This window comes from Rhinatrema bivittatum, chromosome 9, assembly GCF_901001135.1.
Source record: "Rhinatrema bivittatum chromosome 9, aRhiBiv1.1, whole genome shotgun sequence".
Lineage (NCBI taxonomy): Eukaryota > Metazoa > Chordata > Amphibia > Gymnophiona > Rhinatrematidae > Rhinatrema > Rhinatrema bivittatum.
The window spans coordinates 8555311-8571598 of NC_042623.1; the positions used below are offsets into that span (position 1 = coordinate 8555311).

Here is a 16288-nt window from a genome sequence, read left to right on the forward strand (position 1 = left end):
TGAGGGAGTGTCACTGAGAGGAGAACTGCCGAATGCACCAAGAGGCGTTGAGGTGATTGATGCTAGGACTTCGATGCAACTGATGTGTCAAGCAAACACTTCAGAGATCCTCTTATCGAGCTCCACCTCAGAATGCCAATGACAGTACTGGGTTCAGCCTTGTAAACAGACATTTCCATGACCTCCTGAAGTTTTCTATCAAAGCTCATGACTATACCTTTAGAGATTGGTGTGGTAGAATCTGTGCCTGAGAAGCTGATCTCACCTCCAGATGTGATGACTTTTGATGATGCAAAACTGCAAGCACCCTCTGGTTCTCAGAACTGTACATCAAAGAGTAATGTCAATGCTTCAAAGTCTGTACTCGAGGCTCAATACTGACTTTCTTCATTTCCTTCTTTGAACATTCATATTCCTGATCTTGGCTCAAGCCTGGGGAGTGTGATTTCTCTTGACTCCTGGGCATTTCATTGGACTAAGGAGCCAAAGAAGTTGAAAGTTTCTTCAGTACAGCCCGGTCACCAGCAAACATTGTAGCTCCATAGTTCTCAAGTAAAACCTTCAAAATCAGCTTCAAGAAACCAGGCTTTTGTTCAACAGCTAGGAAAGCTTGGAGTGTATCCTTCCAGGCCTGAACCTCTGACTTACATCTTAAAACAGATGTAACAGCAGGAGTTGTTTATTTATTTATTTGATTTATAGTCTGCCTTTCAGGCACTTTCAAAGCAGATTACATTGAGGAACTGTGAGTATTCTTGTGGAGATATTTATAGTGAACCTTAAGACAGGTGATTATGGACACCTTCTCTTTGCACGTCTGACAAAACTTGAAGCCTAGGACATCAGAAGAAAAACTGACAAGGCAAAGTCAAATGAAGAACTTTCCGCTTGATATGAGATGTTCCAAAAAGAAAATCTTCAACCAGGTGGTCTGCTTGTGAAGCCATTTTGAAGATAAAACTCATCGGCCAGAATCAACAAAGAAGTGTAAGGTAGAGGCCACCTCTGGACACAGTAGGTTTTGCCTTTACAGAAAGCTGTGGAAGATTCTGTCCATCTGGGGTCAAGACCAATTCCTGGACCCACTTGTATGCCTCACTGAACCTGTTTGATGTCAGAGAACAGTTTATTCAGAGCAATCCATTTTATTTTTGTAGATTTGGTTGCTCACCTTTCTAAATCCAAGCTCAAGGTGCGCTACAATTCAGATACAGAAGGCATTTCCCTGCCCCAGAGGGCTTACAAACTAAATTGGTTCCTGGAGCATTGGAGGGCAGAGTGACTTACCCAAGTTCAAAAGGAGCAACAGTGGGATGTGAACCTTGGCTTCCCTGGTTCCCAGCCCGCTGCTCTAACTACTTGTGGTCAATCTTCCACATTTCCTCCGCTGGACTCAACCATCAGTGTACAGGAAGGAGGCAAGTAAAAAACATGAGTGCATTCTGTGTTTTTCTCATATGATTTAACGTGAACAAGCAACATAGTATTGTAAAGGAGATCCATTACATTGATGGCCTCTGGTTTCATGTGTTCATCACAATCTACAACTCACATTTATTACGTATACTCTTTCCACCTTTAGAAAAATATTTTACCATTTCCACATGCTTCACTTGTTTATATTCAATTTCATCCCTATAGCCAGCCTGCTGAAATCTGTACAGGTTCTCGATCTCATCAGACCATTGTTTTGCACGGCTTATAGATTTTGGTTTCACATCAGGGGCAGCCATGGCTCCAGCAACTTCATCAGACATTTTTCTGGAGGGAAAATAAGACAAAGAGAACTTCCATATAACAAAATGATATACTTCATATGCTAATGAACATAAAGCACTGACAACAAAACCCCACATTTCTTTTAGTCTACCATGATTTTGACAAGTTTCTTTGGCAGTATTGGAGATGAAACTTAGCTCTTCGTGTTATTTTTTGTTTAGATTCCAAAACTGAGGTTCATTTCAGTTGAAAATGTTTCCATGCAAATCAGATTCTGCTCTAAGACGTGATTGATGATATTAAGTAGCTGGTATACACTTGTTCAGCATTTTGAGAAGCCCACCACACAGAAAATGAGCTTATTTCTTAAACCTAACTAACATTTTTCATACAAAGAGTTTACTGCCACTGGAATCTGTTATTAGACAAACATAAAAATAGCCTAAGATTAAGATGTGAGAAGCTTTCGAGACCACAAAGGACCCTTCTTCATAGGTGCTTACAAAACGTCTGTGCAGTAGCAGCAGCTCTGGATAAGTCTAACATTGGACCAATGTGGCTCAGCACTCCAGAATCCAAACTAATGTGGAATGCTTCTTTATTGGTCACTTGGCATTTGAATTCCTGAAATCATGCACTATAATATTTGATTTCTTCAGTTCTGATTTTGGATTGCACAAGATAAAATTAGGACTGACTGTAATGGTAGATGTAGTAAACTTATTTCTTACAATCTATTCTGACTCCGCCATTTGAAATGTGATAACAATCTTGTATTGCTAAATTTTATTTTAACAATTTTTAATAAAACCACTGAAAGGTGTCCCTACTACTGACTTCTTTTATCCCACACATGGTATGCTTTACACCCAATGTGATATTCATTATATAATGTGTATAATATATTGCATGCTCTGGTTGGGATACATTATATCAGATTCGTTAAAGAGTCATTTCAGTCTATCCAATCATAAGGTCAACTAGTCTAAAATGCTGTCAGAGGGCATGCATAGTCTCTAAAGGAGAGCAAACTGCTTATTTAAAAGTTATTTTCTCCTTGATTTAAGATCTAGTGCTCCCTGTTAAGAGCACATTTGTTCTCTCCTGTCAGCATCTAAGCTCCTAATCTTAGAGACTCAAGTTCTGTAGGGAGATATCCTATGTTTTATCACTGAAAGCACCAAATATGAATCATAATAGTCAAAGAATTATGCAGTCAAATACTGACAGGCCCCCAAAAACAAGAGACCTTGCTTTGATGAGAACTTTACACTGAAGGATACTTTATCTAGATCTGCCTGTTTGTAAGTGATGGTGTAAACAGGACCAAAGCAGAAGGCCAATACAGCAGCTAAGCCCCTAGGCAGGAGTCATGAATCGGCCAACAGAGTCCAGAAGTCAGAAAGACCCCGCCCTTGGAAGAAGGGAGGGCAGTCTGAGACAAAGAAAAACACTGTGGCATAACAGCTTGGCATTAAGATGTGGCAGTAACCCCCCTCCCAAAGAAATGGGGAGGGGGGAAAGACCTGCAATACGGCAAAGACCCTCCACCCACCATGTGATTATGAACTTATGCCTATTTATCAGCTGGGAAGTATAAGACAGTGGGGCAAATAAGGAGCAGGGAGCAACCCTGGGAGCAAGACCATGAAAGAGGAGAGAGACCCTGAAACAGAGAAGAGACCCCTGTAAGAAAAGGAACCAGAAAAGTGAAAGGGGAGCCCTAAGCAGACCAGCACCCCCTGCTATTGAGGAGGGAGAAGACTAGTGTGGGCCAGGAGACTGGGGACAGGAGACCAGAGAGAAGAGACGCTCTGCTCAGGTGAGGAGAGTGACATAGAGTCTGAGATGGTGAGGGGCAAGAGCAAGCCCCAGACAGCCCGGCAAGTACCAGAGCCAGAAGCAAGTCTCATTCCCTGCACCCTCCAGCCAGAACCTGCTTCAGAGGGGAACAGAGGGAAATTGCCTGAAGTTGGGACCAGGGTTAAGTAAGTTACCTATAAGTATTAATATATTAAGCAGGCTAAGGTTTATGGCATGTTGGTAACTACCCATAGTATAGAACTATCTCTATGGTGCTTAGAGGCCAGGATGTTAGAGATAGGAATTGTTATTTTCTAAATGCTATATCCTGCCAAATCTGATAAATAAAAGTCTATTTCTGAGGAGAACACGTTGTCTTTTCTTGAGCTTAGGATCGTGAAGTGAAGTGGGAGGCGAACTGGGAATGTCCTTTAGCACAGGGGTCCCCAACCACCGGTCCGCGGACCGGGACCGGGCCGTGGGAGTTTTTTGCCGGTCCGCGGCGCCGCGGCCCCGCTGCTCTTCCTTCCCTGCTGCCATTGCCGCTGGGTTATCAGCACGTTCAAGCCCAGCGGGAACGGCAGTGGTGCAAAAAAAAAAAAAAAATGCTGTGGCACCCGCGGCTGGCCTTTTCTTCTTCCCGCGCCTGCCCCCCCCCCCCCCCCGTGACCCGGAACAGGAAGTGATACACGGTGCGCGGGAAGAAGAAAGGCCGTGCCGCGTGATAAACTAACAGCGGCCGCTGCAGCATCGGCCCCCAAGCTATTGCAGCAGACGGTAATCGGGAAAGGGGAGAGCAGCAGGAGCCTCCCGCAATCGATGGAATTCTTCCTTCTTGGCCTGCGGGGGCTGGAGGAGGAGGTGGTGCAGCTACTGTTTGTGCTCGGGGGGGGGAGAGGAAGTGAGTGAGAGAAAGAGAGAGAAGCAGGCAGCCAGCCTGTGTGTAAGTGAGAGAATGTGTGTGATTGACTGGGCAGAGAGCTGATGTGTGTATGTGAGAGACAATGAAAGTGATTGCTCAGGGAGGTGACTGATGTGTGTGTGTGAGAGAGAAAAAGCATGGAAGTGAGAAGTCTGGGTATGTGAGAAACATGGGCTAAGAAGCCTGGTGTTGTGGGGGTGAAAGAAAGCATGGGAGTGAGAAACCAGGGTGAGTGTGCATGCATGAGAGAGAGAGACTGCTTGGTAAGGTGACGGTGTGTGTGAGAGAAAAAGACTGGTGTGTGTGAATGTGAGAGAATGTGATTCAGGGAATGAGAAGCCTGTGCACGTGGAGAGTGAACATGGAAATGAGAGAGACTGGTGTGTGTGTAACAGAGAGAAAGTGATTATGGGAATGAGAAGCGTGTGCATGTGAAGAGAAGTGAGCATGGGTGTGAGAAACCTGGGTGTGTGTGAGACACAGCATAGGAGGGAGAAGCCTGTATATCTGAAAGAGAACATGGGAGTGAGAGACTGGTGAGTGTGTGTGTGTGTGAGAGAGAGAGACAGAGAAAGTGATTATGAGAGTGAGAAGCCCATATATGTAAGTAGAACACGGGAGTGGGAAGCCTCTGTGTGTGTGTATGGCATGAGAGAAACTGTTCAGGAAGGTGACTGGTGTGTGTGTGTGTGCCAAAGACTGTTTGGGAGATGATTGGTGTGTGAGAGACAGAAACTGGTCATGGGGGCATGACTTGTATGGTGTGTGTGTGAGAGACATGGGCACTAAGGAAGAGGACCATAAGTATAGAGCTTAGCTTCTACTGCTGCTTCTGGTGTGTGCCACGGCTTGCAGGGAAGGGGAGTAGGAGAGCTGCTGGAGGGGGTAAGTAAAAGTGGCTTTTTAAGTTTATTTTTCTTGACTGCCATTTTAATTGTGTGATGTCTGCTTTTTTAAAATATTTTATTGGTGTTTGGAGAATGTTTAATAGTTTTTATGAGTTTTTAATTGTTGGATGTTATTCTGTTCATTTATTTTTATTTATTTATTTGAATTTCTTATATACCGGCATTCGCGATGGGAGTCGCATCATGCCGGTTTACAATAAACAGGGTGTGACAAAAGGATAAATATTTAAAAACACTTAACATTAACATGTGATAGAATAGGAAAATAGCAGTTACAATAAAACAGGGACATAATGCAACTTGGATTGCATTATGTTCATAATGTTCATTATGTTCATAATGTTCATAACTTGGATTGCATTATGTTCATAATGTTCATAGCTGTTTTGAAACATTTATTCTGCTTATTAGTATAGTTTTACAATTATTTCTGTGTGGGGATCTATAGCTGCTTGCTAGTTCTGTTTTCCTAATAAGAGGTGTATTGGTTTTTAGGACCTGATTTAATATTTGTAGTGTTGCCTTTTCATAGATAGGGTTGCTCCTGTTTGAGTGTATTCCATAATACAGGTGTAACTGTGTGCGGATTAGTTTATGTGCATTACTACAGATCCTGGGAGTATGTTAGGTCGGTTCTGTGTCTGTTACCGAGATGAGATATTTTGCTAGCATGTAAGCGTTTGTATCGGTCTTATTTGTTGTGTTTTCTCAGAGGACATGCATTGGTGGTAAACTGCTGTCTTTTCATAAGTAGGGCTATTGAGCCTGGAAGTAGAAGGAGTTTGAGTTGCTGTTACTGAGATGTCACTAGAACCAGAATATCTTTTTTGTAGGGTGAGTTGTATGGGGAATGTCATAATTCTGCTTTACATCCATTATTGTGGGTCAGGGGTGTTCCCGTGGATACCAACTGTACTTTTACATCTAGCCCTGTGACGATCATGGGTCAGTGTGTCACGCATGTGAGAACCTATGGTGAGTTGAGTCACATTCACATTATAAATGTCATAAATAAATGATAAGTGTGCACTAAAATCTAACCCCCTCCATAACCCCGCCCCCATATGACCAAAGCCCCGCCCCTGCCCCACCCTGCCGGGCCATGGAAAAATGGTCTTGCTTGAAGCCGGTCCCTGGTGCAAAAAAGGTTGGGGACCACTGCTTTAGCAGACAGATCCCTGCACTCCTAAACTTGCTTACAGTCTCACTGCAGTTCCTTGTTAGACACCGCAGCTATCTGGTGATACCCAGAAGCAGGTCTCAAATTTACAGAGAAAACAACTGTGAAAAATTACTGTCCCCATATGAAGGCTCATAAACACCCATTACCAAACGCACTATGGCATTAGAAAGTGAAATTAGAAATTAGATGTATTATTTTAAATGTTTTACTGCTAATGGCAAAATTGGTAGATTTCTACTGTCATTGAAAGCCTAGTGGATCTGGTACCTGTGGTCCATTTTCTTTCTTCAATGATTTAGAAAGGATAAATAAAATGAAATAATTCTGAACACATACATTGTTGACTGTGTTAATCCCAACTCCTGGTCCAGATTGCACAATCTGTAATATCTTCAAAGTGACATCAAATGGGTCTTGTTGATGGTAGGATTGTATTGCTAGGCCTTTTCTAAGTGCCTTTCAAATTTTCTCATCAGATCACATATCCCAAGTAATGGGTGTATGAAGCTTAGATAGCTAATATATCACCTAATATGTGCTCAAATCTCTTCCAGGGTGACAACATTAACATGTAATTTTCATCTTTGATGCTAAGCATTCACTTCTTGATTTTATGATTTTTGCATCACCCTCATAATGAGGAAATTACAAGTGAAAGGTATAACACATACATTCTCAGTAGAACCAAGAATTTTAAACCATGTGGCAAGTGTACTAAGCTTTTTACCTATAGATGTAAACAGGGAGAAATCTTTTAGTACATCTGGTTCTTACTTGAATAATTATATTGGTCCACAAGAGAAGAGGTTCCTAATAATGCAAGCACAATGCTAAAATTACTGCCATCTGCAGGGATTAAATAATATTAAGTATAGACTGCCCTTTAACTGGAAATACAAATAATAAATCGTTATTACAGTTTAATATTTATTTTATTTATTTAACAGCTTTCACATACCAATATTAAACTGAACATCATATCAGTTTACATGGAAACGAAAGGTGGAAAATACAATGAACGGGGAGGTTTAACAAGTTGCAAACTGGAGGAGGCTCTAAAAGGTGAGCCTGAATGGATAAACTAGCGAGGTAAGATATTGGAAAATTTTAAGTTAAGTATTAATATATTAGCATGTAAACGTATTAACGTAAAGGTTTAGTGAGGGATGGAGTTAACTGCGAAGTGCAGGGCAGAGGCGTAGAGGGGTGCCTGGAACTAGTCTGGGAATGCCTGGTGGAAGAGCCAGGTCTTTAACATTTTCCTGAACATAATAGCAATAATGACTTCTATATTGATCTTTTATCTGAAGAATACAACTTAGGCACTTGGATCAGTCCTTATGCTATCTGTAGCCCTCAGGCTTGAGGCCCTGTGATTTTTAAAACACAAATGTGTATTTAGGGAGATTTTTTGTTGCTAAATTGTATTCCTTTTCACCATGTGAAATGCGTAGCAATCAAACAAGTGATACCTTTTTATTGGACCAATGTAATACATTTGTGGCTACTATACAAGATGTGCTAAGGACAATAACGTCTGAATATACAAGTGAATTATGACCTGTATTACAGAGCAATTTGTAACTTACTTGTATATTTGGACAACATCATCCCTAGGTCTTGCGCTGACCTGATGAAGGTTATAGAATTCTAAAAACCTAGTCACAGATGTATTAATCTACGTCAATAAAACAGTAAGGATCTCAACTACACCTTGTTTGCTGACCTTTATTACTATGTATCCAAGTGGACTAATGCAGCAATCATGCTACTTAATTCATCATGTGCTGGCATTTATGGTTATTGGACCGTAAAAGCTAGGCACCACACTATATAGCCGTGAAAGGGTTGCAACCAGTGCTCCAAGATACCACAGTTGGGTCATTGCCCCCAAAGATGTCAGCATTTGGCACCCATGGCCAGTATTTCTCAATCACTCATCTGTGGACAAGCACTGGTCCTTGGCAGCATTTCTGCCGATCTGCAGAGTAACGGTCACTCACTGTAAGAGGAAGCTGCACATGTTGCAATACACCCTGCAGCGCAGCCAGCAGAAACTTCCTAACCCTTCCTCCTACCTTGCCCTGCAGAACATTATTTTTACAGTTGGGTTGGTCCTGAGGTTCCACTATTTTAAATGAAAATGTGGGTATGGCTGAGGGGCTGTCCAAGGCAGCTCCTTCGCTAGATGTTAATCATGTGGGCTCCCCATCTCACAAAGTGTCAGAAAATGTAATTTAAAATTCACTGTTGGGTGGATTTCTCACCTGACAGACAGAAATTGGTCCTGAGGCCCTATCTCTGAGAGGGAAGCAAATGACTGTTAATAAGCCGGAGAGATGGCTGAGTCGGTCTGTGCTCTTTTCGCAGGCCCCACTTCCCATACCGAAGCCACTCACTGCAGGGCCTTAGAGTGGAGCAGACAGGGACTCAGTCTCAGCCTCATGCGGCTCATTAACATTCAGCAGTAAGTGTAGCTGGGTTCAAAAAAGGTTTGGATAAGTTCTTGGAGGAGAAATCCATTAACGGTTATTAATCAAGTTTACTTAGGGAATAGCCACTGCTATTAATTGCATCAGTAGCATGGGATCTTCTTAGTGTTTGGGTACTTGCCAGGTGCTTGTGGCCTGGTTTTGGCCTCTGTTGGAAACAGGATGCTGGGCTTGATGGACCCTGGGTCTGACCCAGCCTGGCAATTTCTTACGTTCTTAGCTACAACTGCTCCCCTCCCAGACATCAGGCCTCCAGGCCGACCCCAACTGGAAAAGAAAAGTCCAAAGGGCCAGGGATTGTAATCGGGTTCCAGACTAGCAGGAGGGATCTCCTATCTTTTTTAAAGGGAAACAGAGGTGGTGTTTTCTTTTCTGAGGAGGAGGACAATGCTATTGGCTGCCTGGGAGACACTAGGGGGAAAGAGAGGGCTTTGTGTTTTTTAATAAGAGCAACATTTTTTTTTATAAAGCAATTTTTAAAAAACTGGCTCGTTGCTTTCTTAAAATGACGCACGTCCGCTTCAGGGAGATTAGGGACACCTCCCCCTTCTCGTTACGGCAGAAGCAATGCTGAGCCCTGTGCTGGTCGGCGAGCCCGCGGGCTCCCAGGGCCTTCCTTACCTGCCCTTGTCCCTCCCGCTGATGCACGTGGGCTGCCGGCGGCTCTCCACAGCTCCGAGCTCTGCACGGCCGCCCCCGCCGCGTCCCGGGCCCGAGCTGTGCGGAGTCCTCCGACCGTCCAGGCTACCCGCTGCTTCTCGGTCACCGGCTCCTTCCTCGCTCCCTGGCGCTGATGAGCTTCCTCCCGCGCGACGGAGGCCCCGGCTCACTCTGCCATATTCCCCCCCCTTTCCGGCTTCCGGCTCCCGGCTCCAACCGCCGCTGCCCTCCGGGCCGCTCTCGGGCTACATCCCGCTGCCTAGCAACCGCCTCCCGGGATTCACGCGCCAGCCCGTCGCCCAGCAACGCTGTACACAACCCGCCGGCCCCGCCCAGGGAGCTTCTGATTGGCCCGACTGGGGACGGACGTGCAGGGCTCCGGCAGCTGCCGAGAGCGCAGCTGGAATGGGCCGCGGCTGCCGCTGGCCACGTGTGCACAGCAGGACCCGCGCCCTCCTTTTTCTTTCATGCAAGTCTCTGATCTGGTTCTTGTTTAGAAACACAAACTGGTACAGCATAGAGTAGAAGAGTCTGTGCAGACAGGGGCAGTTTAAATTCTGCCGCAGAGTCAGAGTGGAAGAAATGCCACGACGATAGATACATTTAAAGTTTTGCATTCAGAAATATTCGAGTATTTTCCTGATGATAAGACTTCAAAACCTGTTTGGTTTTTCAGATTCACCTGCCTGAGATAACTCTCAAGCCGAATTCAGCAACCTTTAGTTAAACTCCATTTGTTAATTTACTTTTGTCTCGTTACCATTTTGGTACTCTCTAGTTGTATTATTTTGAATCTTTCCTATCTTCCAATGCCCAAGTTTATTCCCCTTGTTTAATGTAACTTTTTACCTTCTATATATTGTTAATTGGTTTTTCCCTAGTTTCATTGTAAACCGGTACGATAAGACCTTGTCTTGAGCATCGGTATATTAAAAGAATTTAAATAAAATAAATTTATCAGTGGATTTTTTTGAAGTAGAATCCATTTCACCTGTTCTGACACAGCTGCATCATACTTAGCAAAAAGCTCTGTCAGGTTAAGAAATTTAGGTTTGGCCTGTGGGGAATGCTCAGCTTGCTGAATCGTATTCCCTCCGCTTTCATTCTTAATATTTGGGGGGGGGGGGGGGGAGGTGTCTTTTATTAGAACATAATTAGTTTCTAAAGATTTGTTTCTAATTTAATAATCTAATTGTAACCAAATCTTCTTTGACAGCTTTCCAAAACGTCTCTGACCTCCTTCTCTGTGAATAGGAAAGTGTTTTCATTTCAGAGACTTTTTGGAAAGCCATCAAAGAAGATTCGGTTACAGTTAGATTATTAAAATAGAAACAAATCTTTAGAAACTAATTATGTTCTAATAAAAGACAAAAAAAAATTAAGAATAAAAGCAGAGAGAATACGATACAGCAAACTAGACCTAATAGCTTGTTGAGCATTCCCCATCGGCCAAACCTCATGCAATAAGGTACTCAAGATCCTTCGATTTGTTGATTTGATTAGAGGATCGATTTTGGGGTTATATTGTGGTTGTAGGTTAAGAAAATTACCATTCTTGCACTGATATCTACAAAGACTATTAATTTATGACTATGCTCTGGCCAGGCTTCTGTCTCTAGGATCCTTTGACTTGCAGTAACTATCTATATGCTGCATTTGTTGTCACAGCTAACAGAATTCTTTATCAAGGGCTCCACTGGGATCTGGAATAAGGAGTAAGGCCTAGTAGCTAGGTCAGGCATTGTAAGGGAATATGCCATCTTTGCCAGAGCACCTCCACTGGAGGCTGCTGCAGTGGTTTATTCTTGTATGCAAGTGACACCCCTAGTTTGGATTTTGAAAAATTAGGAGGTGTTAGAACATAAGAACATGCCATACTGGGTCAGACCAAGGGTCCATCAAGCCCAGCATTCTTTTTCCAACAGTGGCCAATCCAGGCCATAAGAACCTGGCAAGTACCCAAAACCTAAGTCTATTCCATGTTACCGTTGCTAGTAATAGCAGTGGCTATTTTCCAAGTCAACTTAATTAATAACAGGTAATGGACTTCTCCTCCAAGAACTTATCCAATCCTTTTTTAAACACAGCTATACTTTTCAGTTTTCTAAAGTTGTAAAGACTAAAAGCTATGAACCCCGGCAACAAGCAGTGGCTATTCCCTAAATGCTGAATAGCATTTATGGACTTCTCCTCCAGCAACTTATCCAAACCTTTTTTAATCCCAGCTAACTACCTTAACCTCTGGCAACAAATTCCAGAGTTTAATTGCGCATTGAGTGAAAAAGAATTTTCTCCGATTTGTTTTAAATGTGCCCCATGCTAACTTCATGGAGTGCCCCCTAATCCTTGAATTATCCAAAAGAGTAAATAACCCGATTCACATTTACTCCTTCTAGACCTCTCATGATTTTAAAGACCTCTATCATATCCCCCTCAACTGTCTCTTCTCCAAACTGAAGAATCCTAACCCTTCCTTGCAAAAGGTGAGAAAAATGGCAACACTTGCCAGTTCTGCACTGGTTCACATTTCTCTTTAAAAAGAAAAAAAAGAGAGTTGTGAACAAGGAGAATACATTTTGCCATTTTTTGTAAAAAAAAATTCCATTAAATTCTTTCAAACAAATTTTTATAGAGGACTTTGTTCGCATTTGGTGCAAATATTCTTGCACATCTCTGGTACTACTAGCTATGCCGAGTTCCTGTAGCTTTGTTCATCCTTTATCAGACTGGCAACTATGGTAGTTGTATCGGCCTTGCAGTGAACTGGATTCTTTATAGGCTGTGATACTTTGTGTCATTTGTGGGACTAACATAAAACGTATCCAAAAGGCAGGTCTGGCTCCATCAGCGTCGTATGAACTTAAGAATTACCAAAGTAGGGATATAGAATATTTTTGTTCCAAACTGTATCGGAGATCAAATGCAGCACAAAGAGCCAATACAGTCTGTAAATAATCCCCAATGATTCAGACGCTATAGCTAATTCTTCAACAGTATCTTATGTTGTCATGACCATCATACTAGGCTTCATCGTATAAATATATAAGGCTGAGTCCGAATATGCGAAAGCCCATACGATGAAGCCTAGTATGATGGTCATGACAACATAAGATACTGTTGAAGAATTAGCTATAGCGTCTGAATCATTGGGGATTATTTACAGACTGTATTGGCTCTTTGTGCTCCATCAGCGTCGAGCCATCTTTGATTGCAAAAATAAAATTGACAACCATGGCGCACCAGTTCTCCTCTTTGGTTTGAGCATGTTGCCCGATGATGACTTTTTTGTTATTTGTCATTACGCAGCGTGTTCTTTTTCGGCTCTAGCATGCCCTCTGGTACCAGCTCAGCTAATTTACCACCGGATCCTCGGAAGGCATGACAGACTTTTAGGAGGGCTTCACCACGCATGCGCAGCTTACTACTTCACACCCCTGAGGGAGAACGGCAAACTCTCGCCCCGCGTCTAACTTCCCAAGTACGTCCCTCCGCAGTGAGGTCAGCGACGGACGCAGGCCGCTCTGTCCAATCAGAAAAGGCGCAAGGGCCCTCTTTCCCCCCCCCCTCCCCTCCCCTCCCCTCCCCTCCCCTCCCCTCCCAACCTCTGCCACCCACGAAGTTCAGGTGATTGGCGGGGAAATCCGAAGCGCGTCGCAGATGGGCGTGGCTAAGCGCGTTGCGCATATCCCCGGGGGCGTGGCGAAAAAGCCGGAAGAGGAACCGGGAAGGAGAAGGCCGCCGGGTGGGAAGATGAGTTCCTTCGAGGGGCGCATGAAGGAATATCCCACTGTTTCCATAGACAGATTTGACCGCGAGAATTTGGCGGCAAGAGCCTATTTCCTGTCGCACTGCCATAAAGGTGAGCGCCGCCTAGGGCGGAGGAGAGGAAGTACAGATGCGCCGAAGGGGTTCCTGTCCCAAAGAGCTGGTTCGCAGCGTCTCCGAGAGCAGACTCCAGATTTGTGTGTCTGATGTCGCAGGAATCGTTTCTCAGCCTGCAAGCTGCCTGGGCTTGCCTTCTTACGACCTCACTAGCGTTCCCGATGGTCTTAGACTAGGGCCTTCTCATGGGATTTCCTTCCGTCTGTCCTCGGGTCACGGAACGATTTCCCGGCCTCCCGTAAACATTGCAAAGACCGGTTATTTACCAAAGCCTTTCACCCTGCTTAGTTGAAACTTTTGTTTGTGGAATTTGTTTTGTTTGTCTTAAAGTGATGTTTAGGTTTTTGCTGTGCACCGCGTTGTAGCCTCTTGAGAATGGCAGTTGAAACATCTGGAAATAAATAGAGACACCTGCCCAAGCTCACACGTGTCGGTGATAAAAGCCTAATAGCTAGTCCACGCCCTCTCACTCAACATGGAAAATTAATGGCTAACAGAAATATAGGTGGGCACAGGGGTTCCTTTCTGCAGGCCGATGCAGTAACAGCACGTAAAAGCATGCATACAAAGTGGGCGCCTGTCTTTTCAATGCGCGCACATCGCTATATTGTAATGAGTTACCGTGTTAGAAAGGACACGCTCTGCTAAAATGAACCCTAGCTTTCAAAAACATCAGGCGCTCGGGAGATGTGGCTTTATGCGCCCAGGAAAACGACCGTTCATGACGAGCCACCGTTTTCCTAACCCGCCTCAGATAACTCATACACGTGCCTGCAGTGTGTGTACATTGTGCACCCAGAATTTTATTTATTTATTTTTTTTTGTAATCAAGCCCTAACACGTTTCCCCTAATTCTACTGCTTGCAGCGCTTAGAACTTAGCATGGCAACAATACTAAGTCATAGGAGCCACAGATTACATTTTGTTTTGTTTTTCATGTGCTCCTTGCCTCATGGTATGACTTAAGGACAGCTCTGGGGCTGGGGTTAAATTTGTTACGTTAAAAAGGGGCGCATTGGGCCACCGGTGACCTTTTTTTTTTTTTTCTGCATTGGAGTAATAGTCAATAGCCTTATCTACATGGTACTTACATATGATGAGTGCTATTAGCGGTGTGTTCTGGACGTGCTAATTCCCATATTGCATCAGGTGTTAGTCTAGCACAGTGGTTCTCAACCTTTTTTCTGTCGGGACACACCTGACAGATGGCTTTTACATGTGTGACACGCTGAACACATGACCATCATAGGGCTAAATGTAAAAGTACAGTTTGCATCCACAGGAACCCCCCTGACCCACAATTATGGATGTAAAGCAGAATTATGACATTCCCCGTACAACTCACCTTACAAAAATATATTCTGGATCTAGTGTCATCTCAGTAACAGCAACACAAACTCCAGCTACCAGACTCAATAGCCCTACTTATGAAAAGACAGCAGTTTATCACTAATGCATGTCCTCTTGAGAAAATACAACAAATAAGACCTGATAAGGTAAAATACCTCACCTCGGTCACATACACAGAACAGACCTAACATGCTCCCCCTTGACCCCCTCACCCTTTTGAGTTTTATCTTGCAATGTTGTTTATAGTGTTTATTGGATGGTTCTTTCACCTCTGTACCTTGTTTCCCACTAGGTACCGTTCCTATCTTGCCCCGCCCTCTTTTTTTGTACTTTCCTCCTTCAGTTATATGTAAACCGGCATGATGTGTCTACGAATGTCAGTATAAAAAGCTAATAAATAAAATAAATACTCCCAGGATCTGCAGTAATGCACACAAACTAATCCGCACACAGTTACACCTGTATTATGGAATGCACTCAAACAGTAACAACCCTACCTATGAAAAGGCAACACTACAAATATTAAATCAGGCCCTAAACACCAATACACCTTCTATTAGGAAAACAGAACTAGCCAAGCAGCTATAGATCCCAACACAGAAATAATTGTAAAACTATACTAATAAGCAGAATAAATGTTTCACAACCACTATGAACAGAATAACATCTAACAATTAAAAACTCAAAAATTATTTAAAATTCTCTAGACACCAATAAAATATTTCAAAACAGCAGACACACCCCAATATTTAAAAAGGGCTCCAGGGGCGATCCGGGAAACTACAGACCGGTTAGCCTGACTTCAGTGCCAGGAAAAATAGTGGATAGTGTTTCCACTATTCCTAAACACCAGTACACCTTCTATTAGGAAAACAGAACTAGCCAAGCAGCTATAGATCCCAACACAGAAATAATTGTAAAACTATACTAATAAGCAGAATAAATGTTTCACAACCACTATGAACAGAATAACATCTAACAATTAAAAACTCAAAAATTATTTAAAATTCTCTAGACACCAATAAAATATTTCAAAACAGCAGACACACCCCAATATTTAAAAAGGGCTCCAGGGGCGATCCGGGAAACTACAGACCGGTTAGCCTGACTTCAGTGCTAATCGGTCTGTAGTTTCCCGGATCGCCCCTGGAGCCCTTTTTAAATATTGGGGTGTGTCTGCTGTTTTGAAATATTTTATTGGTGTCTAGAGAATTTTAAATAATTTTTGAGTTTTTAATTGTTAGATGTTGTTCTGTTCATAGTGGTTGTGAAACATTTATTCTGCTTATTAGTATATAAACATCAAAATCACAGAACATATAGAAAGACATGGGTCAATGGAACAAAGTCAGCATGGCTTTACCCAGGG

General features: G+C 43.2%; 2 protein-coding genes across 6 annotated transcripts in view; one reads left to right on the top strand and one right to left on the bottom strand.

Moving 5' to 3' along the window:
- The window catches only part of MEIG1 (meiosis/spermiogenesis associated 1), a 29576-nt gene extending 15667 nt beyond the window's left edge, over positions 1 to 13909 (bottom strand). The window contains exons 1-2 of one of the 2 annotated variants that reach the window (XM_029615491.1): positions 13836 to 13909; positions 1596 to 1761 (exon numbers count right to left, since the gene is read on the bottom strand). In XM_029615491.1, coding sequence (XP_029471351.1) covers positions 1596 to 1757 — 162 coding nt within the window. In that variant the 5' untranslated portion in view covers positions 1758 to 1761; positions 13836 to 13909. Of the gene's footprint in view, positions 1 to 1595; positions 1762 to 9648; positions 9968 to 13835 lie in introns of those variants that run through there. The other variant, XM_029615490.1, reaches the window with a different exon arrangement.
- LOC115098684 (protein artemis-like) overlaps positions 13401 to 16288 on the top strand; it is a 50129-nt gene continuing 47241 nt past the window's right edge. For 2 of the 4 annotated variants that reach the window (XM_029615485.1, XM_029615486.1), the window contains exon 1: positions 13401 to 13546. In XM_029615485.1, the coding sequence (XP_029471345.1) occupies positions 13438 to 13546 (109 nt within the window). In that variant the 5' untranslated portion in view covers positions 13401 to 13437. The remainder of the gene's footprint in view (positions 13547 to 16288) is intronic. The other 2 variants (XM_029615489.1, XM_029615487.1) reach the window with 2 other exon arrangements.